The following is a 27,618-nucleotide window of genomic DNA, read 5'->3' on the forward strand; positions in this document are numbered from 1 at the left end:
ACCAATATAAAGTGTTGACTTTCAGCATTCAAAAATAAGGCTTTAGTGTTATTTCCACAAAAATAACAGATTTTCCATCCCCCACCTCCCCTGATCTTCATACATATACATTTGCAGTGTGATTGCAAATGGAAAAGAATATAATCTCCAGAGTAGCCCAATGCTGGGCTGAGTTTCTCCTCGCACACACACACAAAAGCTCCAACAGATAACGCAAGCTGTGTTGAAGGGATGGAGGACTGCACCAATAACAATTGGGCTGTGGAAGTTTCATTGCTTAAGCTGAGGGCATGGAAACATCACCATACATTTGCCAGTACCTGCAGTGCGTTATCACATTCCCCATGGGATCTTTATGTTCTGGCAGATTCTCATGGTTCCCAAAGTCCTGGACGTTGAACACCGAAAGACTGTAGTTGACGTAACCTGCCAAACAGCTATGGGCAACAACAACAAAATGTGACAATCAGATGGGGTGCAGTAGGGTCCCAGTTAAATTGTGCAGCTTACTAGACTTTAGCAGGAAAATAAAATAACAAAATGTCAGCAATTGCTTGAAATATTTGGATGCTGGGCCTTTTGTTATTTAGCTTGTTAGAAATTATTTATTTGTATATCATTTAGCAAATTTTGTTTGACTAGTAAATGTAAATATGGAGAATCTTTGTATTCTTAGTGCTAAATTTTACATATTAAGTAATAAATTGAGACGTTGGTGTTTTGTTTATGCACCTTAACTATTTTGTTAAGATTTCCAGTTACATGTGAAAATGTCTAGTTTTGATTTGGTGCCTATCGGAAAAGCTTCATTTTATAAAAATAAAATATTTATTGAGTACCTATCCCCATTAAGCTACAAAGCACTTTTAAGGCATTGGATTCTTAGATGTTCTAATGGAGGAGGTACTCTTCTTCAGTGCAATACTTTCTGTCCACAATGCATTCAAGTAATATGATCCAATAAATGGAGTCTAAACATTTATGCAGCCTATAAAGAAAGAAGGGGGGATAAGGTAGGGAAGATGGATACATAATCCCCCAACAACCCCTGGGTACAAACATTTTGAGTTGTACCCAGGATGTTGAATCACTAGCGTAAAAAACTATCCTGCCAGGTAGTATTGCCAGAGCCCCTGTTAATCCCCCAACCCAAGCCAGGAGAAACTCAGGGAGTTTCTGGACATCCTTGGGATTCACAAAAACAAGAGGCAAAAAGTCCATTTTTTGACTTTTGAGTCCTAAGCCCAGAAATTGCTCAGTAGCATAGCACCAAGCAGCCAAGTACCAAATTTAGATCCAAGCTTGCTCCAATAAGGTACACCAGGATAAACACAAAGCTTTATTAAGGAGGTTATAAGCACACACATAAGAACCCATTTCCAATAAAAAAGGACAATTAAGAAAAAGGCTAACAGTGTAAGTACACATTTGAGAATTCAAGCACAGGACAGAAAACAACATAGCTAGCTCGCCTCACCCTAATACCAACCATTGGAGTCATGGACCCCATTGGACCAGCAAGCTGCATCCAGACACATGTGGATGTTGCAATCCATGATTTTCCTCAAAATGGGGCGCCAATTTTTTTAGAAAACTATTTTTATACAAAAAAAAACCCCTGCATACATAACAGCGGATACTGCCTAGCCAAGGAGCATTCTTCTCAGCACTAGATGGTGTACGTGCTGATTGACCATGCAGCCATTTGGTTCATTTCTGAAAAGTCACGGTGACCTTGATGCCATCTTACATTAGACACTCACAGGCAGCAAGATGAAACTAATTAATGAAACTTTCTTCCTCAATGAATACTGTATCCAGAATTTTGAGTAAAAACCCATTTTAAAATGAGCCAAAGAAAGGAGGATTAATTTACACAGCCTATAATTGAATAGTCTTCTATTTTTTTGTAGGGAGGAGTCAAGAAACAGAATAAAATATATTGATTTTCTCTTTCTCACACACAGTATTCTTAATATATGTTACACTTTTAAAATTGCCTCCTCCCTGCTTATCACACTTTGCCTCTTTTTGTCCAAAACTAAATTCCTCCTCTGCCTTAACTTTCCCACCCTTTTCTCCCTCTACAACAATGCATCACATACTTTATGAATGGTCTCGTACACACATACCTTTAGCAACAGAAGCTGCTTGTGTTCCATAACAATAAATTAATCTCTGAAGTAACCCCACAGTGAAAAAATTGTTCTCGAGACATGGTCATATTCAGTAGCCATATCCTGCTAGCCTTAGCAAACTTTGCTGTTTAGCATTTGTCACATATAACAAGTGTACACACAAGAAGAAACTGACTAACTGAATATATGCTATACTAGAAAGCTACCAAAAGGACTCAAATGGCACTCACTCTTTGCCTGTGTAATTCTTCTGTACGCAGGGGCTAGAAGTGTATTTGTACACCTGCATTGGGATGAAGTCTGAGGTGATGGCAATTACCATACCATTGCCAATGACAGCTAAAATACCGATTGCCTCCAGAATCAGCAACCAGATACCTGCAACAGGGGATAAAATAAGAGAAACACATTCCCTCAAGCAAATGGCATTTGTTTCAACTTTAATTAACCCTCCCTCTTCTCCACAATCTAAAATCTTTGTCCAGAGGATTGGTCAACTTCTTGCTTTGGACAGGGTCTCCCCCCCCCCCCCGAAGGAGCAGATTTGTAGTCTGGGGTCGTTCCTGAATTCTTCTCTGTCAGTAGAGGCCTAGGTAACCTCAGTGAGTAGGAGTGCTTTTCATCAGGTTTGGCTGGCAAGACAGTTAGGACCATTTCTGGCCCAGGATAGCATGACCACTGCCATCCATTTGCTTGTAAGTTCCAGAGTGAATTTCTGCAATGCCCTCTAAGTGGGGCTGCCCAGAAGTTGCAGCTAGGGATACAAGAAGGCAATGGTTTCTGTTCCAACTTGTCTTCATCACAATGAACACCATTTCCGTTCCACTGCAGTTCAGTTTCTCCGAATACTATGTTATTCATCTTGCTGTCCGTAATTTAACGTAATTATTTTAAAAAGTTACACAAGTTATAAATTTACCATAATTAGTGATGTAATTATTTCCATACTGTTCATTTCAATGAAAAGGAAACAGAATTTAAATGGACTGGGGAAGAATGGTAAACAATTTTGTATCATTTCTGAACTGAAAACAAAAACAGCGCTATTTGTTAGATTGATTTCCATTTCTAGTTTTTCTTGGGATTTCCTAATTGCTCATTGGAACAGAATACTGCCACCATGTTAGTCCACTGCTGAAAAAAACTGCATTGCTATTCAATTAGCTAAGTTCAAAGTTCTGGTACAGGTATATAAAACCCAATAAGGCATGGGAGTGGGATACCTAGAAGACTGTCTCACCCATTTTATAATCAACTGATGCTGCACTCTGTAGGAGAGGGCCTGCTGCAAGTATCATCTCATCAGGAGCCATACAACGTAGAAATTGGGCCTTTAGTGTGGAGGCACCTAACCTTTGGAACTCCTTACCATTATGTATCAGGACGCGGATGGCGCTGTGGGTTAAACCACAGAGCCTAGGACTTGCCGATCAGAAGGTCGGCGGTTCGAATCCCCATGACGGGGTGAGCTCCCGTTGATCGGTCCCAGCTCCCGCCAACCTAGCAGTTTGAAAGCATGTCAAAGTGCAAGTAGATAAATAGGTACTGCTACAGTGGGAACGTAAACGGCGTTTCCGTGTGCTGCTGTGGTTCGCCAGAAGCGGCTTTGTCATGCTGGCCACATGACCTGGAAGCTGTACGCCAGCTCCCTCGGCCAATAATGCGAGATTAGCGCTGCAACCCCAGAGTAGGTCACGACTGGACCTAATGGTCAGGGGTCCCTTTACCTTTACCTTTTACCATTATGTATCAGAGAAGTACAATCTCTTTTGCTTTTTGGCCCCTATTAAAGACATCCTTTTTTCAACAAGTCTCTTAAGTGAAGATTTTTTGTCCCAGTCTAGATCCAATATGTATTTTTTTCTGTTCTTTTAATTATTAAATCACTTTGGACTAGTTCATAGAAAGTGATTCATAAACAAAATGAAATAAATTAAATTAAATTAAATGGTAGCTCAGTAGGTTAGGTTCCAGCCCCAGGCTCCAAAAATTCCAATTCAAGCCCCAGAGTCCCTTACACTGGGCTTATCTCCTTGGCTCCTTCCCCATTTTCATTGACTGTTGAATCCAACTCACAGAACTCCTATGGAAACTGCCTCCTCTACATTTCTGTCACAGGTTTCTGTACAAGTTACACTGATCCACAGTGACGGTTTCTGAATGCCTTTTCCCCCCTAGAGTTTTGTGGTCCAAGTATACCTTGAGTGGCAGAATGAAGCTCTTAATTCAGTTCCTTCCCTAAGTAATCTACCACTTTGAAAAGAGTTAAGTATGACCATATTGGGGTAAAATGAAAGCCTCTCCTCAGTGGTCTAATCCTCAGCTTACCAATATCATTTGCTGTCCTGGGAACCATACGCCTCTGCAATCTCACCATCTTGATAGCATCTAGTCGAATTTCGATGAGATTGTTGATAAAGGCCAGGAGTGGAGCAAGGGGAAAGGCAGCCACAAAAATAGTGGTGAAGCTGTACTGGATCACTGAGGGTTTAAAAAGAGAACACTGAAAAGAGGCAGCAAACAAAAGGAGAATGTTTAAGTCATTATTACATTTGCTGGACCAGAGTTTGCACATAGCTTCTAAAACAATGTAAGTAGTTAGGAGACGTTTAAGGAAATGGAAATTTCAGAACAGCAAGAATTGGGTGTCCTAAGTATCTTAAAAAGGTAAGAAAAACTACTCAAATCAGCAAAAGTGAATAGAATATATGAAGGATGCTAATAGGCCAATGTGAGGAATCTTTCAGTGTTTGTTTTTAATTGCATAGAGGAAATTGCATAGAGTTCTGTTGCAGGCCCTAACATTCTCTTTGTAATCTAGATAGAACAAGCATATACATATTTCAGTGAGCTGAAGTTTTGATAGAAGCAGTGTTCATTTTTTGTGCACATACATCCAAACTATCATCTCTATTCAAAGATTTCAGAAACCTGTTTGACCCAAGGCAACAGAAGGAAAGGGAAAAAAATGACTGTACAACAATTGTTATAACACTCCACTTTAATCTCTTTGAAAACCATCAGCCAATCTAGTTTGGCCAAATACCTAGCTAGCTGACTAATGTAATGGGAGTTCCAATGACAGAATGTTGAGTCCTGTCCCAATTTAGTCTAGCATTTCACCCTTACCAAAACCATTCAGTTGAATTTCACTTACTCATCTCCAGATATTCATTAAACAAACTGAAGACGTTCACTTCATTAAGGTTATAGTTCCATAGCCATTCCTCCTTGCATGGGTCCCGAGCACTCTCCTCCATATGAACCCTGTTGTTGCTTTTGGGATTTCTGAACAGCAGTTTGTACTTGTAGCGTATCCAGCTGCAGGGGTAAACACAACTTTAAGTGAGATAAAACAAGTTTCTAACTACAAGACCTGCAAGCTATCAAAGACCTATAAGAGGACAATAATGTAGTCCATGCTGGAGCTCCCTTTATAACTGCCCTGGGTCTTCAACTTATTGGCACATATTGCCCAAAGTCAGTGCAACAATGTTTCATATGTAAATATTCCCCCAAGTCTTCATAGGCGAGTCTTGGCCACACGCCACTCTGCCTTACTCTGGTCCCATATCCTGTTCCGACTTCTTAATTCCCCAAAGTACATGACTGAGTGAAAAATTCCTGTTTCCAGCACGGTAAACATCGTTCCCTGGGAAGATGGACTGATTGTTAAGCAGTTCTGGAAACTGTAGCTCTTAAGGGGATAAGAATCTCTTAACAACTTGGCACCCTTAAACTACACTTCCCAGAATTCATTGGGGGAAGACATGACTGTTTAAAGTGTATGAAACATGGTCTAAGAGAAAATTATATGAAAATGATATACCAATGGTCTAACACTGAGTAAATTGGCAAAAATGTATAAATCTAAATCAAATAAGTGTTGGAAATGTAAAAAGAAAGAAGGTTCTTTTTATCATATGTGGTGGTATTGTAGTAAGGTTAAAACTTATCGGGAAATATATATAATGAAATGAAAAGGATGTTTAAAATAACGTTTGTAAAAAAAAAACAACAACCAGGAGCCTTTCTTTTGGGAAATTATAGGGACAGAAATACCTAAACTGTACAGAAACCTATTCATGTATGCTACTACAGTGGCAAGAATGTTACTTGCCCCAAAATAGAAATAAGCAGAAGTTCCAGCAAAGGAAGAATGGATACAAAAACTTATGGAATATGCAGAAATGGCGAAACTTAACGGAAGAATAACAAATCAAGATAACAAACTTTTAATAAAAGAATGGGAATGGTTTATTGAATATTTACAGATAAACTGTAAACAAATAAGAACATTGGCAGGATTATTGTAATAACCTGCATTTTCATAAGAGTATATATTTAAAGAAGATGAATAAATGAGCAAATTTGGATATGCAGAAGATATTAAAAATAAATTTAAGGAACTGCAGAAAGAGGGGGAAGGAAGTCAAGCTTTGAAATGTCAAAATGATTGTAAAATCAGTGAAATGTATAAACTTGAAAATTATAAATAAAAAATAAAATAAATAAAGTGGTATGAAACAGCTTTAAATGTATAGTGCCAATACGGCCTATCTGGCTCTTAGGCCTCTCCCCAAGCCACATACAGGTCATACCCTTCTCTAGTCCTGCTCCACACCTTCTTCAAGTGCTTTTGTGGGTGAGTTTAGAAATCTGTGACTCTTACCATCGCACAGGAGGTTACATTCCACTCAAAGAGCCACAACCACTGCTCTACCACTTTTGTTTCTATAGCCCCTTCACAATACTTGCATGTGGCTCCCTAAAGATTGTCCACAAGAGAATGTGTTCTTTGGACTGAAAAAGGATTCTTCACCATTTCCCTGTCCTAAATCTAGATGATTCAGACAAGAGCCAAGCCACAGCTTGCCAGAAAACAGAATTCCCAACACTCCAAGCCATTAGCCAACCTGATCTGAAGAAACAGAACTGCTCCCTAGTCCCAAGTTCAGCAAGCTCTGACTTTCCACAAGGGCAAAACACAATTCGCCAAATATTTCCCACGAAAGGAATTGTTATATTGGCACACAAGCCAACCCCATACTATATTTTCACTCCAGCTGTGACAGTCTGTGATGCTGCAGGGGGAAAGAGGTCCTGGATCTAACCCCCAAGGACCAGATCATGCTAACTATGCTGACTTACGGCAACATGAACTCCACAAAATTGCTCAGTGTTTGCTTTAATGTCATGATTACGGCCATCTGGATGAAGAGATCTACAAGGCAGCCGCTGGGGTGGCACTGGAAAGAACAAGAGAAAGATGGTTTGCATCTGAAAGTCACTGATTCCAAAGTCATTTTTAGCTACTTGCATTTTTAAAATTCTCATAGAGGAACTGCCAGGAAAGGCTGCTTGCCTGCATCATTGTAATGTGATGCAATGCATCAACAGTAATGCAAAGGGAGTTTCCACTATTTATTTCATGTATCTCAGATTCATACCTCTCTATATGTACAGTGAGATCACACATGCTTGCTACCATTTTTGGATACTTTTTATAATTCTATTTTTTGTAGCAATAAGGCTTTTTAAAACTGAGGTTGTATTTTAAATGGTGGTAACTTGCCCTGGTTCTTTGGGGTAAAGGACAGGAAATAATTTAAATAAAATAATAATAATAAATAATCTGTACAGTATAGGAATTTCTGGATGCAAACAGAATGAAGTGTGAGCTATGAGAACCAGAATGGTTCTTATGGTCTGCTTGCATTGAATATAATAATGCCCCACAAACTTATTAGTCATTATATTTTTTAACTGTCTTCAGCTTGGGGATTCCAGAAAGATGGATTAGAAAACATTTGGGGAAGATGAAAGAGAAGGCCTGAGCAATTATTTTAATGAACAGGAGACTAGGTGGGGAGGTAGGGGAAGACATCACTGCAACAAAGGAACTTACTTCTTCCAGTCTCCACTTGCCGCCCACACGTACATAGTCCCCTGGACGACCATTAATCCTAACAAGAAAGTACAATTGAGATACAGTCAGTTCCTAATGCTATTTATAGTTTTGATAACCACACAGTTTGGAAGATAATAGTCACAATGAGTAATGAAGCTGCAGCAGAGCTAAATAGCAGCACCTCAACCAACAGAAACTAAAGTAGTAAGAATGACAGAGAGCAAGGGTGGCTGTTAGAGTTATGGATAAACACTCTGTGTCTTTTAGAACATAGGTCTTCAGTTTTGTCAGAGATGCACTACAGTAAGCAAAAATGCAGGACTAACGCATTGCATCTTACAGCATAATTCATATAGCATTTTTAAAATAAATAAAATGCCCTATTAGCCCTCACACAAACTATGGGAAGAAATCCACCATTGTTCCCATTTTATAGCTGCATATCTGAAGCAGGAAGAAAGTGGTAAAGCTTTAATTCAAATCCAAATCACCTGATCCAAATTTAGCACCCTCACCAGTGGGATACACTCTCCATTCTTTGCTATTTGCGTTTACCTCCCAAGGAAGAAAGCAACGTAGATCACAGAAGAGAAGTGGGTGAAGAACTGGAAGGTGAAGAGTTTGACACTGACGTTTTTCTCACGCTCAGCGAATGTTCTTGGCTTCTCTGGAAATAAGATCATAGGCACCAAATTTAGTTGTGGCACCTGGCATTCCTATTCTTATTTTTATATATGCCTTATTCTATGCACCAAGTCACAAAATGCATTCATGATAGGGCAACCTTTTACTTATCAAGTCGAACATATTTCATATAGATGAAATAGTGTATATAGCACGGATATTTTCTTACCCATATCACAGAGGTACAGCGCTACATGTCTATTCACCTACAACAGACAAGAGGCAAACAAAGCAATATGATACACCAGAAAATAACTGCAAGACAGATTGCTGGAAAATATCACTATGTTTACTCCATACCTTGCTCATTATGATGATAGTTAAATAATGCAACACAGCCCCTGTCATCACTGCCATGGTACTGGCTCGTTCTCGGAAAAATTCTGAGTCAGACTGAGTAAAGATGACTGTCACCACGACCCTATAGATGACAAGTGCATGGGCAATACCAATAATCACGCAGATCTACAAGGCAAGAATGTATTGTTAGAATTATAAAGCAGCTGGGGCCGTGCAGGAGGCAGTAAACAACAGGTTAACGCCCCCACTGCTCTAGGGCAGGCAGGATCACATGGCATTAAAATGATTGCCACTGCCAGCTCCTGAGTCTTTAGACTCAGCTATACTGCTGCAAATAAAACGTTTTATGTGTTGTAAAGTGCAATATATAAATGTGACACTAGATGGCAATGGTGAGCTATGGCAAATTCAATACATTTTCCAAAACATTTTTTAAAAGCATTTTCACAGTGTTTTTCATGTGTGTAGATTCCACCTTTGTCTCTTTCTCCAGTTCTGACCGCATCCAAGCCAGAGAGAGAACAAGCAGACAACAGATGAACAAAGACAAAGGCAACCTAAGAAAGAAACAAGTTAAAGTAATCCCCCTGACCTAACATGGCACAAACCAGTGGGACTTGCCTAAGCTAAGCCTGATAAGGGATGGACATGGCAAGTGGCTCTCCTGGAGTGGCAGGAGTACCTGTCATGCCAAAGCACACTGGTCAATTTTGTGGGAGATTCAGTCAAACCTAGCAATGCCTATTTTCTAGTTAGTATATGATGGGGTTAAGGACCACAGAGTTCTTATTGCTAAAATAGACACAGTTAGGTCACACCTAACAGGAAGCCTGTTCTTGTTCCTCTTCCTCTTTGCTGCAGGGCAGATGTGCCATAATGTAGCTCCCAGACATGTGTCTGCGTTATACTTGCACTATTTTATTGTTGCTGCATGAAGAAAATGCATGTTGGAGACCAAGAAACTGCAAGTAAACCATTTTAAACTTACTTTGCAGTCTGTGGTCTACTTACTGAAAAAGGCAGTCTACCCTTCACTAAACTGCTTGAGGATGGGAATTAAATTCTGCTAGGGGCTTTCTTCCACTGGAAAGATAGCAAAGCACCACATTTTAAAAGCAGGCACCAGGCATTGTCCTGACCTTGCATCATGTTTTGGAGATGCAGCACAAGATCCTGCCTTTTAGAAAGTGGCAGGATCCTGGTAACTGCAGTTTTATAGGTCATTGATCCTGGAAACTTGCTTAATGATGGTGCTAGGGAATTCTGTTAGAAATGCCCAATACCCCTCAGAAAACTAACTCTCCTGGAGTTCCATGGGGAGAAAGAAGCAATATTAAACAAGTTTTATGCATAGATGTGCAAATAGAACATAATGGCAGGCTTAATATTTGTGGTATGAGGGTTAAATACACCTAAAATCTGTTTGTTACCAACATGTAGTAGTTGTTAGTTATTTTTTAATATTTAGTAGAATTTGTATACAGTGGAACCTCGGTTTATGAACACCTCAGTTTACGAATTTTCGGTTTAAGAACGCTGTGGACCCATCTGAAACGGATTAATTCACTTTCCATTACTTTCAATGGGAAAGTTCGCTTCAGTTTATGAACGCTTCGGTTTATGAACAGACTTCCGGAACCAATTGTGTTCATAAACCGAGGTACCACTGTACTGCTTAATTGCAAATACAACCACTAAGTGGTTTACGAGCATGGCAATATTCCTGCAGATAGCACTAACTAGTACTAGTCAGAAAATAATTTTCTGAGGCTTTAAACTAGGTGTTGGGAACCTTTGGCCCTCCAGATGTTTCTGAACTACAGTTCCCTAGCAAGCAGAACCAATGGCTACAGATGATGGGAGGTGTAGCTATGCAACATCAAAGGTTCCTCTCCCCTAATTAATCTGCTAAAAATGATACTGCTGATTCCTCTTCAATGGGAAAGCTACACAGTATTTAACCATCTGATTTCTGCTCAGATTATATACTCATTCTGGAGGTATTTGTCAAAACTTTATTGCCACATCTTGTCATAGCTGCCAAGTTTTCCCTTTTCTCGCGAGGAAGCCTATTCAGCATAAGGGAAAATCTCTTAAAAAAAGGGATAACTTGGCAGCTATGCATCTTGTAAGAGACAAGGAAAAGAACATATGTAATACTTGCTATGCTGCATTATACAGAGACATGAAATCAAAAAGCACAAGAAGTCTTCTGAAATATCCGCTTTCCTGCAAATGAAAATTTCCAATCTCACCTCAAGGATTTTGCCCCTTGTGCTGTAGGGTAGCTTTAAAATGCTCCATACAAGAGCCAACATTTAAAATGCATACCAAAAGTGCACTACAAAATTAGTAACCACATACCATAAGCCCAACTAAGATGAGTACAACAGTGCTGCGGATGTAAGAATGCTGGTGCAGCGGGGAAGCCATTTCTGGGTTATTGATGAGTTCCATAGCCACTTCCTCCTAGAGACAAAAATACAGCCACACTGACAGGTCCTTAGAATTCATAATTTATTTGGCTCACAAGAGGAGCCATGGGTTAAAATATTTCATGAACACCATCCCTCATGGCTCACCTGCTTTGTGATTCTGCTAGCAACAACAATCACATTTGCTGCTGGTGCTGGGTGCAAGATGCTAGTATGGGGAGGGAAACCATTGCCCTTATTTCAATTTGACTGTGATGACGTGTGCATCCATTGAGATGATGTTGACTGAAACCAGAATTAAAGTGAAGGCAATGTTTCCTCCTTCACACTGGCATTTTGTAGGTTTAAAAAACAAACAAAAGCACAATATCCAACAACAATGTGAAGTCAGATTGCCACTACTGCCAAGTTTGGCCCTGACCTTGCTTGTTTGCAAGACCCCTCACAAAATGGCTGAAATACCCTCAACCCCAAACTCTGAACAAGTTGAGGAGGGGAATACTCCAGATACTACTGAGATCCCCTGGCAGAATTATGACTCTTTGGGACTTTCATATTCATTTTGACCTGGATTTGAAACTACTTTAGACATCTGTGCCAAATTATCTGCAGGGTCTACTGGGAAACCTTTTCTGTCAAAACTGAGATACAACCAGGTTAGGGTTGCCATATTTCAAAAAGTGAAAATCCAGACACAAAAGTTGTTGAGGATTTTTTTTGCAGTTTTTTAAAAGTTTCTGAGCTTTTTTTAAGAAACTGCCAAAATCTACACTCCCAACATGAGTCGCCATACATACGGATTTTCCCAGACACCATGGCCCCTGTTAACATTTTTTAAAAAAAGTAGTCTCCTTGATACCAGTTAGTGACAAACCAAGTTGTCTAACACTGAGTCTAGCCCAGTATTGTCTAAGAGCTCTCCAGGCAGTTGTTCCCAAACCGGATACCCAGGCTCCACAGTGGCTCCCTAAAGATATATCTATGGTAGAAATGCTATTTTGCGAAGATGAAGAAGCTGGAAGGCTTCAGGCATGATTTCTTGGTGATGATGCAGAGGCAGAGGTCTCCCGGGAGCCAAAGTGCAATGGCAAAATGATTGGCAAGTTGGACTCAAGTCAGTGCCACCAAGAATTGGTCGCTGATATAACAAAAGGTACTGATGCCCTGCAGGTGAAGATCATGACCCTTGAAATCATATCAAGTGCAAAGGTCAGGACCCAAACCTGAAGAGATTTTCCTCACACCCACGGGCAGCAGTAAAGACCTTTAGTCCTCTTCAGATCAAGAGTAGGACCGCCACAGTGAACTTATATAAAAAGATGGCTATATGAAAGAGTTAACCTTACCTCTTCTTCATCCCACAGATACAACTTCCAGGCACTGACAACTGCAGCTCTCTTTCTCTTCCACAACTCCAAGAATACAGTGGCTATAAATTTAGAATCAAAACATAGAAATGAATATATACAGGATAACAAAATCAGCCTGTCTGTCTTCTTACAGGGGTGCCTACACTCAACTATAGGCCAGTCAGCTTTTTTAGTGAGCAGGAAATAAGAGAAAGATAAAGGTAAAGGGCCCCCTGACCATCAGCTCCAGTCATGTCCGACTCTGGGGTTGCGGCGCTCATCTCGCTCTATAGGCCGAGGGAGCCAGCGTTTGTCCGCAGACAGCTTCCAGGTCATGTGACCAGCATGACAAAGCTGCTTCTAGCGAACCAGAGCAGCGCACGGAAACGCCGTTTACCTTCCCGCCGGAGCGGTCCCTATTTATCTACTTGCACTTTTGACGTGCTTTCAAACTGCTAGGTTGGCAGGAGCTGGGACCGAGCAACGGGAGCTCACCCCGCCACAGGGATTCGAACCGCCAACCTTCTGATCAGCAAGCCCTAGACTCTGTGGTTTAACTTTAACCCACAGCGCCACCTGGGTCCCTTAAGAGAAAGATAGCTTGAAATAAATCCAGCCATTCCATAGAGAAGATCTAAAGAAAGGGCCTTTCAGAGTATAGGTCATGATGATCTTAATCTCAGAAGGACCCCAAAGGAGCTATATTATATCAACAAACATTTGTGTGTTTTCTAGAATTACATTTCATTCTTAGATGCAAAAATACACTTTAGTCACATCTGTGTTGAATATTGCATACATTTCACCATAGCAAAATAATGGTCTAGCACCCCTCACTGTCCTGGGTTTACAGTTAAGGGGTAACTGGGTTTACAGTTAGGAACGGGGTTTGTCATAAAACTTAGAACAGGTTCTAGATCCAACCTATGCTAAAGCTTACCCCAGACAGCCATGAATATTGCGAAGAGAACTGTCCCTTCATTATCAAGCAAGTGGGTGACCTAAATTGTAAAGGAAAGAAGTAAGAGTCACTGTTGCAGGGAGAGTCCTAATGTCAAAAAAGGTGTGCTGAGGAAAACTCTGTTTGAAACAACCACTTTCCACTGAAAAGCTGCACCCATTGAAAAATTGGGACATAGTGAGAGGTGTATAAGGAATAAAAGTGGGGTGCTCACTACCATTCAGGCACAAGTACAGGGAATATCTAGACTGGCAAAGGAGACAAAGTCTCTAATATCTCTGTGTACTTTGAGAGGTTCTTCTTAATCTTCACAAAGCAATCATAATCAACAGTGAATCTTTTACATCCTTAGGAGTGGGCAACGTTAGAAGACTCCACAACAAGAGACGAATAATATACATTTTATGTAGGTTAATCTTACCTGGGCATATGTGCAAGTTTCTGACAATGGCCAAAAAGGGCACTTCTGGTCACAGAGTGGACACATCATAGTAGTATTGGCTGCACAGATTTCCTTGCTAAATCAGGAAGGGTAGCAGAGGGTATAGAGATTGATTTGCCCAATGTTTATCCTACTTAACAACAGGGCAAAGGCAGAGCCGTACACAGAACTAGTTGTCTTCTTTGCCCACATGCTATCAGAACAGGTTTATTTATTCACTTGGATTTATATACCACCCTTTATCCAAAGATCCTAGGGTGGTGTACAACATTATGAACATAATTTACACAGCATAATAATAAAAACATAATACAGAGCATAAAATACTCAGAATAATAATAAAATCATCATAACAACAGTACCCACCACCACCTTGAACAGGCCATAGGTTATTTAATGGCTGAAGGCCTGGGTAAAGAGGAATGTTTTTGCCTAGTGCCTAAAGACATGTAAAGATGGTGCCAGGCAAGCCTCACTGGGGAGAGCATTCCACAGATGGGGAGCCACCAGAGAAAAGCTCCCTTCTCATGTTGTCACTCTCTGAACCTCTAAGGCAGGCATCCCCAAACTGCGGCCCTCCAGATGTTTTGGCCTACAACTCCCATGATCCCTAGCTAACAGGACCAGTGGTCAGGGATGATGGGAATTGTAGTCCAAAACATCTGGAGGGACGAAGTTTGGGGGTGCCTGCTCTAAGGAAGCAGGGACATAGAGAAGGGCCTCAGATTACAAGTGCAGGGTCTGGGTTGGTTTGCATGGGGAAAGGCAGTCCTTAAGGTCCTGAGCCTTGTAAAGCTTTATAGATCAGCACCAGTACTTTGAATTATGCAGCAGCCTGTCTTAGTCCAATACGATATCACAACCAAAGCAAATGAGGACTGCAGCTACATGTTGTTGTTTGACTTTATCACATTTATATTCTGCCTTTCTTTCATTATGGAATCAAGATGGAATATATGTATTCCCAGATCGTGCCATAGGCAATTGCTGCTTAACTTCAGCAAGATTGTTACAACATTGTCATTTGCCAAAACAATCCTGCCATAATCTCACAAGTAGCAGCCACAGACATGTCAAAGTGTATGGCACAAAATTATATATTATTCTATTAGTGCTTACACGCAGGCCCATGCAGTGGGAAGGGGGAAGCCGGGTACACTTGTCCCAGGCCTCAGACAGCTGAGCTGGCCCTGGGCTTCAGACAAGCTTGCATGGGCCTGTTTACACTCTCTGAGGTGCATACATTCTTTCACAAAGGCATGCAAAGACTCGTGAACATTTGTGCACACAGGCAGCTTGCACATAGTTCACCAGCTTCCCTATGCAAAGCTTGTTTCCTCATAATGTTTACTCACCTGATCTGACTGGAACTGAAGCTAATTAACCCATATATGGCAAGGATAATGCCTGGCACAGCAGCCACGAACAAGATGCAAGTATACCAGCCCAGCCAGGCAAAATAAAGGGCAACTTTTTCCCCAAAATAGGTCCTGGAAAGCAAACACAAAAGTTTGACGCTATTATCAAAAGAGCAATACTTGCCTTAATGTAACTAGGGGTGGGGAACCTGTAGATCTCCAAATGTTGTTGGACTCCAACTCCCGTCAGTCCTAGCCAGTATGGCCGATTGTCAGAGATGTAGTCCAGCGACATGTGGAAGGCATTAGCTGCCTATAAAAAGATCAGCCAGTTTAGCCACCATCCTTCCACATTTATTGCAAATGATTCTAACACCCAATAACTTCTTCCAGTGGGGGTGGGGTGAGAGTAGGGAGGGAGGGATTAAATATTATTCCAGTTCAATTCCCCTCTTGTACATCACATTCAAATTTACTAGTTGGATTAATGTAATTAGACCTTTCTAATAGTGGGTTTCTGCAATTCAGAACATCTTCCCTACCATTAATAGGGTGAGGATTTTTTGCATTATTTTCTCTTACCTGATTTCTTCAATTGGCTGTCTATAGATGATGTCTCTCCATCGGGCCCAATTCATCTTCAGAAATGCACCCAGATTCTCCCTCTGAATTTAATAATGTGGTTATACGTATTAGAGCTCTTGACAGACTATATAAATTTTCCCTGACCTGGTATCCTCCAGATTTTTTGGACTACAACTCCCATCAACCTTAACCAGACTGGACAATGATCACAGAGTTCAATACTGAACAGAAATGCTAATATATCTGCCAGGATTATGCTCTTCTTTTTTTATTATGTTTAACTATTTGATAATTTATTTTCATATATATTTAGTTTAGTCTGGGGAGAATTTCATTGAGACAAAGTCTGGGAAGAAAGGATTAAACTCTCTCCACCCCATGATTCTGCCGTTGTTTCCCCTGCTCCTACGATTTACATTTTTTAAAACATGCACATTAATTGCATTCATATAATTAATGTTAAGTCTGGCTTGGCCTTCAAATTTTCTCACCTCATGTAAAGGAAATGCTGTTTCAAAGACTTTCATCTTTATCAGATCATGAAGGTTCTCTAACAGACCTGCAGGGCAGAAACAAGAGGACGACAAAGACAAAAAAAGGACAGTTTTTACAACATACTTCTGAACCTACAAACCAAGGCTAGACACTGAAGTATTTATGGTTATCTTGAAATGAAGCAGCAAAAGCCAATCAGTTGTATGTCTGAACAGGAACACAGTATTTTTATCACAAGTTGCAGCTGTTCCCCGTACCTAGAAAGCGTCTCCGCAACCTGTGTTCTAAATGCGGCCACAGGGTGGCATCATGAGAATGGGCCTTCTCTGCAGTGGCTCCCCATTTGTGGAATGCTCTCCCCAGGGAGGCTCAATTGGCACTGGGCAAAAAACATTCCTCTTCACCCAGGTCTTGGGCTGATTAAACAATCTATAGACCAGGCATCCCCAAACTTCGGCCCTACAACTCCCATGATCCCTAGCTAACAGGACCAGTGGTCGGGGAAGATGGGAATTGTAGTCCAAAACATATGGAGGGCCGAAGTTTGGGGATGCCTGCTATAGACTTTAGAATGTGCTGGGGGCTATTGGTTGTTGTTCTGGTTGTTGTTATGTTCTGCATTTTGTGCTTTTATACTGTAAATCACCCTATGATCTTCATGTGCAAGGTGATATATAAATTTAATAAATATTAATAGCATATATCTTGTCATGTAGGTACTTTTTGCACCCAGACTGTGAATGTAAAATATTTATTGGGTGGTTCTGAGTGGGAATTTAGACCTGGGTTTCACAGGTAAAAGCATCACACTATGGCCAACTGATTATACCAGCACAAGTCTGTTGCAAAGCAAGCCCTGAGCTGTAAGTGAAAACTGGCGTAATAATATTTTTGCAAGTTAAATCTCTCTCTCTCTCTCTCTCTCTCTCTCTCTCTCTCTCTCTCTCTCTCTCTCTGTGTGTGTGTGTGTGTGTGTGTACTCTCTGCTCATCACAGGTTGCTTAGCAGGCAGATGATTGCTTAAATAATACTCGTGTTAACAGGTAACAACATATCCTTCAGCATGCAAAAATGATTGTATGTATACAAATGCAAGACTGTATAGTAAACAGCACTTATAGACTCAATTTTACTTTTAGAATGGATACAGCAAATGAGAAGGGGGAAATACATTGATTGTATCATATAAACAAAGAGAAAAATCTTCCCATACCTTTGGTGCTTTGAATCTTTATGTTCTGCAGGATAAAGCTGACAATACGTATTCTAAAACACAGAATTGAGAAATAGCAAGAGCAGACTAAATTTACCAATGGACAGCAAATAAGAAGTGTGGGTATCCCTATACACGTTAGGAAAGAAACTTATGCCTGATAATGCAGTTCTTAAAAGTAAAGATCCTTTAAAAAGGCAGCAACTCTAATTTGTCCAGCACATGCCGTGGAAAGAAGAATATGTAGGCCTAGCATGAGATGATCCATACTTAAGTGGTTATCAACCACTATCACTTTCAGCCCCTAATCCTTGACTATAAGGTTTCAGATAAAAGCCTACAATTGGCACAGTATTCTGCTAACACAAACCTTCCTGAATGTTTACAGTGATATGGAAAAAGTAATTGTAACCATGCAGTGAACACCTCCATTCAACTGGAATGTTTCAGAATGGGCTTTGGCTAGTGCTGGAGTAGGTAAACTTTTTCAACCAAAGGGCTGTGTTATCTCATGGAGAATCTTCAGGGGCAGTGGGAGGTTGGCCGAGACAAAAATGGGTAGAGCAACAAGTGCAACTCTTACCTTTATACAGCAGGCTACTCTCTAGCCATGGAAGAATGTACACACAACTCCATCTAGGCCAGCAAGAAGTATTATCACATTTCAAGAGCACATACTAGCCAAGCAAAAACACTGGAGGATGCATAGTGTAGAGTTGGTGAGGGGCACAGCCTGAGGATGCCCAATGCTCTAATAAAAAGCATTGGCCCCTAGGCCTAAAGTTCCTTTCCCTGCGCATAGTAGCTGACATATGTATAGTACTAGAGCAGGCACCCCCAAACTTCGGCCCTCCAGATGTTTTGGACTACAATTCCCATCTCCACCGACCACTGGTCCTGTTAGCTAGGGATCATGGGAGTTGTAGGCCAAAACATCTGGAGGGCCGCAGTTTGGGGGTGCCTGTGGGGTATGGGGATATTTTTTACCTTGTTGTACTGATCACTTCCGAAGAGTCCTCTTGCTGCACTCCAGATATTACTTCTGAATCAGTGTCAATATTCTTCAGAAGCCACTGGTATTTTCTGAACATTACACTTGGGGCCTGAACTCCATAAAAGAGCTTTTCATCTTTAATCATCTAAGCAACAGAGAGAACAGGGGGAATAAAGTGCAGGGAATAATGCATCATGGACTGTGAGAGGGACTGGACAGGTATTTTCCAATTGCTGCTTTATCAATGCAATACATGGGTCTCATTTGAAGAGGTGGTTCAGCATCAAACAGCTGACTTCAAGGCACACTCCCAGAACTGAAGGGGCTTGCTGTAATCATTTGGAGGAAGCTGTTTGGAGTCAAACTGCCTTGTCAAAGCAGAACATTTTCCCCTCAGCAGAGGGAGAAAAAATCCATTTGGAAGAAGCGGTTTTAATCCAAACCTTTTCCTCAAAACAAAGTATATGTGGTAGAGCATGAGACTCTTAATCTCAGTCATGTGTCCGAGCCCCACGTTGAGCAAAAGAGTACTGCACTGCAGGGGGATGGACTAGTTGACCACCAGTGCCCCTTCCAGCTATACATTTCTATGATTCTGTCCCTCTGTTTGGCTTCAAACCACTTCCTCTGCACAGGAGGAAATGCTCCATTTGGGGAAAGAGGAAACAGAGCATTTTTTCCTCTGCAGACAATCTCTATTTGGAGAAAGTGGTTTGAATCCAAACTGCTTGCTCCAAACAGAGAAAGTGAGCCCTGTTCTCCCAGCATTAATTCTATCCTCAGCAGGGTAGGGCTACAGGTCTCTTGCCAGGAAAGAACCCCCCCCCCCCAAAAAAAACAACAACACTGGGATCGGTTCCATAGCTAGAAAGGATCTCAAGAACATGGTGCTGCCTTTGCTTGGGAAAATGTAAGTCTCACCTTGATAATAAACCCTTTCCTGTGCAGTTCATCCAGAAAACTTTTCTTCTTCTTATCTTTCTCACTGTTGAGGCTGTGATCATCACAAACTAGGACAAAATCCCATTTGGTTGGGAACTAGTCAAAGAAAACAACAAATTGAATCAACTTGTAGAATGATGCAAAAGTTTCTCACTCCCACATATATACATGATCTGTAAATATTATTTCCCTTCCAGTAGACACTGAAAGATCACCTTCCCCATTAGTGTACTCTCCATCTAACATACTCATCTCACATACATGACAGTCCTCCTGTCCTGCAGTCACCCTTCCATTAATCTCTGCCATGGGAGAAAACTACAAGTCCCCACAAGCGCTACTGAGATCCAATAGTGAGAGTTGCTTTACACATCTTGCATCAGAAAACCACTGTTTGCCACCAAGCATATACTTGGCAGGGAGCTGTCAGGAACAAGCCCCATCTACTGAGCAACAGAATAATTTAGCTACCATAAGAAAAAAAATTGTCCTTGGTACGATTTTTTCCCCACCTAGTCTTCTCCACACATCCCCATCCTATCTGTGAAGCTTAGCAGTTTAAAAACACAGACGTGCTTTCACCTAGGCAAGATTTAAGATACTGCTGTCAGTCGTACTCAAAGGTCGCTTCCGTCAAATTCCGCTTGAGAAATAATTATGTTCATGTGGAGACGGCAGCATTGAAACAGTAGTGTGTGTACTGCCAACTTGTTCTCTTTATAAAGATCTGCGTATGAGGTTATTACCCCTCTTCTATTATCTATACCAGCTCATTCATTTACTGCTACAGTGTCCTTCCTTCTTGCAGACCAAGATTACCAGGTGACAGCAAACACGGCAAAAACATTAGCCGGGGCAATTACAGTAAGATCTACCATCTGACTAACCTGCTTAATGCCTGGTAAAGAAAGCCCATTCGTTCATATGTTTTATTTTGTGGTCAAGGACAGTTATTAACACTTTTATTTATATAAATTCTTAGAATGTATTTTGTACAGCCAACCATCTAGATATATCTGTATTTTATTGTATTTTATTTATTTGCTATGATTTATGGCTGACGCAAGTCAAGATTTTATCTAGCTACTTAGCAAGTGTACTTAAGGTTAATACATGTATTTGGAAATATACATTTATGTTTCATTCCATCCAACTAATTTAGACTCTAAATTAAATATAACTTATTTTTACTGTAAATGTTGATGAGAGAGGCTCAGACTGTTATAGATTTGTTCAGCTAGGATATACTATACCCTGTATTCATAAACAATACAATTTATTGGCTTGGTAGAATTTTAAAATGGATTTCTACAGCTACAAAGAAGGAAAGTTTCATTATACTGGTAATTTTGTAAGTGAGTGAGCTCACAAGTTGAGAGATTTGATAAAATATTTGTGACAAAACTGAAAATGTCATGTAATCATGATCAGAATTTTTCTTACACCTCAGATATTTGGGCAATTGACACCTATATATTGAGTACACCTTCATTCACACAATTGAGCATGATCAAATTTTATGCCTCCAAAATCTTGTATGTTCTCCTTTGTCTCTCTCTCCCTCCCTCCATTTAGTTTTCTTTTCACATGAAGCTACTGTGAAAAGTGACCAGGATGCGAAAACTCTTCTTCTACAGTTTCAGACATTATTTTATTCTTCTTACTATCTATCTTGTATTGCTATGTCGCTATAATTAATTTTTCATGCTAGTAACTCATTTCTCACACAAACCTAACAAATGTTCTGTAGTTGTCATACCAACTGTCATTTTCAGCTGTAAACAACTGTCTCCCAACTGTCAGTCTCCCTTTTCCCCTTCCCCTCTCCCAATTTCATCACTCACAAGGCTTAAAAGCTGTTTCTATATTTCCAGTCCTATTAGAAGAGGCAAAATATAATTCCATGATAAATTTACAGGGTGAGAGCACTGACAGCTGTTTTAACATCACAGAAAGGTGGCAAATAAATTGGACCAAGGTGACCCTCTCAAAAATTCAAGGAAAATTGTAAGTGAGAATTCAATATGGCCGTCACCAAATAATAATATTAACATAGTTTACCTTGCAGAAGTCTGATGAAGATGCATTTGAGTCTAAATAGGGGTAATATCTTTAGACAAGGAATCATTTTCAGTCAATGTAAAACATCCAGTGAGACTTCTATGCCTCTTAAACAGATTATTGTACATAGATAGTATTGTTAATATGTAAAACAGCCCAGAACAAATTTCAGAAGAAATTTTGTTACAATGGAAAAAAAACCCTGAACATCATCTTTAAAAGATTCTTGAACTTAATTCAAAGCAATATGGATTTCTAACAGTATCAGCACATGTTACATAAAATAAAAATATGAAAGTTAAACATATTATAACTATGTTAATATATAATCATTTCCATCAAACCAGAAAGGAATATTTTTCTGATCTTTAAAAATAATAACCACAAACAGCTGAGAACTTTAGGGGCAAATCAACAGTTATATATATCCAATTGTTATATTCTCTTTGTAAACCTTTGACTCTTTTATAGCTCTTGCTGGGTAGACTTTCTGTGAAAAATCCCATAGCGACAATATTGTCTTCACTGACTGGCAGCAGCTCTCCAGGGTTTTAGGTAGGAGTTTCTACTAGCCCTACCTGAAGATGCTGGGGATTGAACCTGAGACCTGGGACTACAACTTCCACCAGTCCCACTCTTTATGGCCAATTTTAAGAGATGCTGGGAGCTGTACTCTTAACATCTGGAGGGCACCACTTCAGCTACACCTCACCATCTGACCTAGTTCTACCCTCTGGGACAGCAGATAACAAGGCTTTTTGACCTCTTGCATGCAACAGCCCTTTGAAGAATGTCTGCCCTTAAGTCTCCTTTTTTAAAGCTAAACATACCAAGTTCTTCAAGCTTTCCTCATAGGACGTGTTTTCCATACCCAGCCATCTTCACTGCCATCCTCTGAGCTACAGTATTTCAGTTTGTCCTACATCCTTCTTACAGTGCAGGTCCCAGAACTCTCAAGCAAGGAACACTGCCCAAGACATGGTAGTAATCGCTATTGATGCAGCAAATAAAGTTGGGGGAAATCAGAAGAAAGAAACTATGAAGGAAAAGTGCTTTAAGAGAATTTTCATCATATTTTGTTATGAAAGCAATTCTCCAATCAAGATATTACACATATGACAAAACAATCAATGAGAAATTTATTATTATGAGGCATGCAGTTGAAACTTGAGAGAATTTCTGGCTGCCTCAAGGTATGAGCATAATTATTTCCAAATGCCCAGGAACCTACCTTCATGAAGGAGGATACATTGCCATTAAAGTTCCGTATGTTGCTGGTGTTCAGACTGCTGTGAAATTCCAAGTTCTCTTACACAATCACTGCAGCAGGTAATAATGTCTTGACATTCTAATCATTATAAAATCCAGATGATTTAATGTTTTTTGTGGACTCGCAACATATCTCCAGTTTTCAGTTTTGCCAGTTTAGCATCTATCAAAAATTCAGGAAAAGTGCTGCCTTTCTGGTTTGATGAAAATCCATTGTATAGTTGAAATGTTATAAATGATAATCAACTTACAGTCATAATTAACTGTGTATATAGCGCATTGACAGTATCAGAAATTTCATTTTGCTTCAAGTTACATTTGATTTCCATGCAAGCTATAAAGAGAATTTGCTGAATTCTGCTCTGGAGGCGAGGACTCAATGGATTCTAATTACAAGAAAGGAGATTCCAACTAAACATCAGTAAGAACTTTCTGACAGTAAGAGCTGTTTGACATTGGAACGGTCTCCCACGGGAGGTGCTGGACTCTCTTTTCTAGAGGTTTCTAAGCATAAGTTGGATGGCCATCTGTCGTGTATGCTTTATTTTACATTCCTGCATTGCAGGGGGCTAGACTAGATGACTCTGAGGTCCCTTCTAACTCTACAATTCTATGATTCTATGTCAGAATAATTTCTTTTGCAATTTACTTTACAGAGAGCTCCTGCCTTCTGATAGATTCTGAAGAGACCATCAACAATCTGAGAGAACTCTGCTATTCAGTACTTTATAACTTCTATTTGTTTTTAGTATTTTAAAATTGTAAACCACCTGTGATGCATTGGCAGAAATCTCTTCAGGACCACTTTATATTGACATAGCTAATTAAAACATATGTGCAACAATCTGTAAACATTCAAAACAAGTATTTGATTTTCAGACTTCTGCAAGGGAAAATGTTTTTTAAAACATTACTATTTGGTGGTGGCCATCTTGAGCTTTACATCTATCAAATTTTGCAAAGTTTTTGGGAAGGTCACCATTTTACATTTCTCTCTCTACTGTTCCAATGTATTGCAACAGCTGTCAGATATTTGTCCCAGTATAATGGTCCCAAGGGCTTGGCTTTGCTAGGAAGCAGGGGGTCTCCTTTCCATTTGCAGCTTTTACATACCTGGGGAATCCTCAGAGTATGCAGAAACCCCTATTTTGTTTTTAGGTAACCATTTCGCTGCCCTCTTAGACAACCAAGTTTGCAATGAGTAAGAAAAAGTTAGGGTTACTGAAAAAAAGGAATAGAGCAGGCGAGAAATTTTAACTACAGTGTACTCCCTACTACTTCACCCCTCTACCAATAAATCACAACCATCCATTCCCCATGGATTCAGTTTTAAAATATTTTTTTTAAATAAACATTTCTCTGATATTTGATCCATGTAAAAATGATTGTGGAGCAGATGACTGACATCTCAAACACTATTCTAACAGGTAAAGGTAAAGGGACCCCTGACCATTAGGTCCAGTCGTGACCGACTCTGGGGTTGCGCGCTCATCTCACATTATTGGCCGAGGGAGCCAGCGTATAGCTTCCAGGTCATGTGGCCAGCATGACAAAGCCGCTTCTGGCAAACCAGAGCAGCACATGGAAACGCCGTTTACCTTCCCGCTGTAGCGGTTCCTATTTATCTACTTGCATTTTGACATGCTTTCGAACTGCTAGGTTGGCAGGAGCTGGGACCAAGCAACGGGAGCTCACCCCGTCACAGGGATTCGAACCGCCGGCCTTCTGGTCAGCAAGCCCTAGGCTCAGTGGTTTAACCACAGCGCCACCTGGGTCCCAGTCATTCTAACAGATACACAGTACCAAATCAGGATAGATGCCAAGGGGCTCAGAATACCCGAGTATTTTCATATATCCTGTTTGCCCTTTTACTGAAATGGCAGGCTTGGCTGAGGTAATGGGTTTTAAGTACCATTTCCTAACATTAATTCTGCTCAACACATTAAAAAAAGGAGGGGTGATTTGGTAACAAATAATCGGGACTGACCCAATACATTTTGTTGTCTGAGGCAGATCAGCAAATGGCACTCATTCCCCCATCCCAGCACGTCTCTGGCAGGAAATATACAAAATAATAAACTGTATAACAAATAATTTGCTTCCCTTTCATGACACCCAAAATCTACTTCCTGAGGTGGCCATCTCATTCGGGGCTTGGCTATTCACTTATATATCAAAATGAAGAAAGACTGCATTCCACTTCAGTTTCTGTCACAATAGGTTTGTTAGTCTTTAAGGTGCCACAATACTGTTGGCTTTGCTACAAAAGTCTAACATAGTTAGCTGTCTATTCAGGTTACCTATGCAGCAAACTGAACAATATCCTGGCTTCAAATTGTCAAATATTGCTGACTCATTTGAACAATTTATATAAAGCAACCCATAGGTTGCTGCAGAGGTGTGGCATATGCAGGTCTGAAAGTATATTGTTAGTAACTAGTATTATTAGTTTAGGACTGGGGTGAAAAACTTGTAGCCCTCCAGATGAAGTCCGATTGCCTCCCAACTCCCTTTATCCCTAGCCAGCATGCCTGACCTCTAAGCAATATTTAAGACTATGATTAATATTCCTTGTTCTGGATCTCCATTTTTGAAATAAATAAATAAAGGAACCTCAATCTGGGCTTTAAAAGGCTTCTGCTCGAAATGAAGGTCTATAACTTACTGGGTTTAGAGCCTCGTGGTCTTCAAAGGGAGATAAAGGCATCAGCGCAATTTCATCCTAGAGAAAGATATTTTAAAAGTTAAAAGATAGCTTTTCTTTTATGACCACAAAATGTCATTGCACTTATCAAATCTTTGTTTTCCCATAATTCCTGAACATTGTCAACTTTTTTTGCTGGCCTTGTTCCTATAAATGTAATTGTTGCATTGCTAAATTAAACAGCCAGAGCTAACTACAAGCGGTTTCACCTGTTAAGTATCTAGAAGGTTGCTGTTAAAGGTGCAGGAGCAAAACCAGCAAAGTGTTGATCATTCTAATATGAAATAAGTGTCAAAGCATAAGTATCATAAGAAGAATCTGATTGGAGACAGGTACAATATTGATCGCTGCCTCTGTAAAGATAAGGCTTGAAATGAATGCATTAAATTAAACTGCTCAGGCAGAAATCCAAGAAACAAAAAACTAAGGTGATTAATTTTTCCTACATTATATATTGACAACAATAGTTTGATGCATTTATTTGCCCCAGACAAATATAGCATTGCTATTAAGTTATAGTTTTCAGGATCTGAGCTAAATTGGGTTCAGAGTTGCAAGTTAATAAAGTTACAGATTAACTAAGTGAAGGTGATACTGTACTTGTTCACTATCATGTGTTATCAGAGTATAATTATCAGAGTATAAACTATGTTCTATAAAAGTTCATTTCAACCAGCAAAACAAAAGTTCATTTTAACCAGCGAAATGAATCTGGTTCTCTTTAGCATTTCCTGTCTGCCGGGGGGGGAGGGGGAGAGATGATGACTGAATCCTGCCTCTTACTCAGGCATAGGCAAACTTAGTTCTCCATATGTTTTGGAACTACAACTCCCGTGATCCCTGTTAGCTAGGGATCATGGGATTTGTAGTTCCAAAACAGCTGGAGAGTCAAAGTTGCCTATGCCTGCTCTTACTTGTTGAACGTTATAAAGAACACAAGTTAAGTATTGCAAAAACTACTTGTAAGCAATTCAATCTGTACAGATTTCCATCAGACAGACTTAAGGCTAATGAGGCACACAAGAGAGGGCACAGCTAGCTTCATCGAATAGAGAACATAAGCACTTCATTGCAGTACCAATGAGGGGCAATTCTTACATTCCTTCATTGTTAAAAGTGTCCATTTCTGGATTTATTCTAAGCTTCTCCTACTGCACAAGCAGCCAGCACACTGCTTGCCTTTGAACTTTTTTTACCTGAAAGGAACATGAAAGAGGGAAGATAAAAAAAGAAATGACAAAGAGACAGGAAGGAAGAAAAGATGGGAAATTTGAAGAAATAAAAAACACAGGGTGACTTGAAAAGAATAGAGGAGTAAGGGGATGTCTCTCTCAATTATAACTAGGGAGAAGGGGTAGGTAGCCGTGTTGGTCTGAGTCGAAGCAAAATTAAAAAAAATCCTTCAGTAGCACCTTAAAGACCAACTAAGTTTTTATTTTGGTATGAGCTTTTGTGTGCATGCACACTTCTTCAGATACACCGTGTATCTGAAGAAGTGTGCATGCACACGAAAGCTCATACCAAAATAAAAACTTAGTTGGTCTTTAAGGTGCTACTGAAGGAATTTTTTTTATTAGGGAGAAGGGGGTTTATTGGGTTGTTTTTATTTTTATTACCGGTATGTATTTTGTAATTTTATATTGTGATTTTATGTTGTAACCGCCCTGAGACCTGCAGCTATAGGTTGGTATAAATAAAATAAAACAATAAATATTTTATTTATACAAATAAAACATACAATTTTATTTAATAAATAAACCCTCGGTTAGAAATAGCC

The 27,618-nt window shown here is 40.0% G+C and overlaps 1 protein-coding gene across 6 annotated transcripts in view; it reads right to left on the minus strand.

Moving 5' to 3' along the window:
• ANO9 (anoctamin 9) overlaps positions 1–27,618 on the minus strand; it is a 38,958-nt gene that overhangs the window by 5,903 nt on the left and 5,437 nt on the right. The window contains exons 2-22 of one of the 6 annotated variants that reach the window (XM_088665437.1): positions 25,803–25,859; positions 22,699–22,859; positions 19,787–19,903; positions 18,859–19,010; positions 17,872–17,924; positions 16,655–16,722; positions 16,161–16,243; positions 15,576–15,710; positions 14,200–14,296; positions 13,758–13,818; positions 12,815–12,897; positions 11,398–11,502; positions 9,034–9,198; positions 8,903–8,939; positions 8,605–8,716; positions 8,047–8,104; positions 7,290–7,387; positions 5,296–5,459; positions 4,467–4,619; positions 2,369–2,516; positions 321–437 (exon numbers count right to left, since the gene is read on the minus strand). In XM_088665437.1, the coding sequence (XP_088521563.1) occupies positions 321–437; positions 2,369–2,516; positions 4,467–4,619; positions 5,296–5,459; positions 7,290–7,387; positions 8,047–8,104; positions 8,605–8,716; positions 8,903–8,939; positions 9,034–9,198; positions 11,398–11,502; positions 12,815–12,897; positions 13,758–13,818; positions 14,200–14,296; positions 15,576–15,710; positions 16,161–16,243; positions 16,655–16,722; positions 17,872–17,924; positions 18,859–19,010; positions 19,787–19,903; positions 22,699–22,737 (2,045 nt within the window). In that variant the 5' untranslated portion in view covers positions 22,738–22,859; positions 25,803–25,859. Of the gene's footprint in view, positions 1–320; positions 438–2,368; positions 2,517–4,466; positions 4,620–5,295; positions 5,460–7,289; positions 7,388–8,046; positions 8,105–8,604; positions 8,717–8,902; positions 8,940–9,033; positions 9,199–11,397; positions 11,503–12,814; positions 12,898–13,757; positions 13,819–14,199; positions 14,297–15,575; positions 15,711–16,160; positions 16,244–16,654; positions 16,723–17,871; positions 17,925–18,858; positions 19,011–19,786; positions 19,904–22,698; positions 22,860–23,099; positions 23,217–25,802; positions 25,860–26,939; positions 27,038–27,618 lie in introns of those variants that run through there. The other 5 variants (XM_060276725.2, XM_088665440.1, XM_035122800.3 and 2 more) reach the window with 5 other exon arrangements.

The sequence above is a fragment of the Zootoca vivipara genome, chromosome 1, assembly GCF_965207765.1.
Source record: "Zootoca vivipara chromosome 1, rZooViv2.hap1.1, whole genome shotgun sequence".
Taxonomy (NCBI): Eukaryota; Metazoa; Chordata; class Lepidosauria; order Squamata; family Lacertidae; genus Zootoca; species Zootoca vivipara.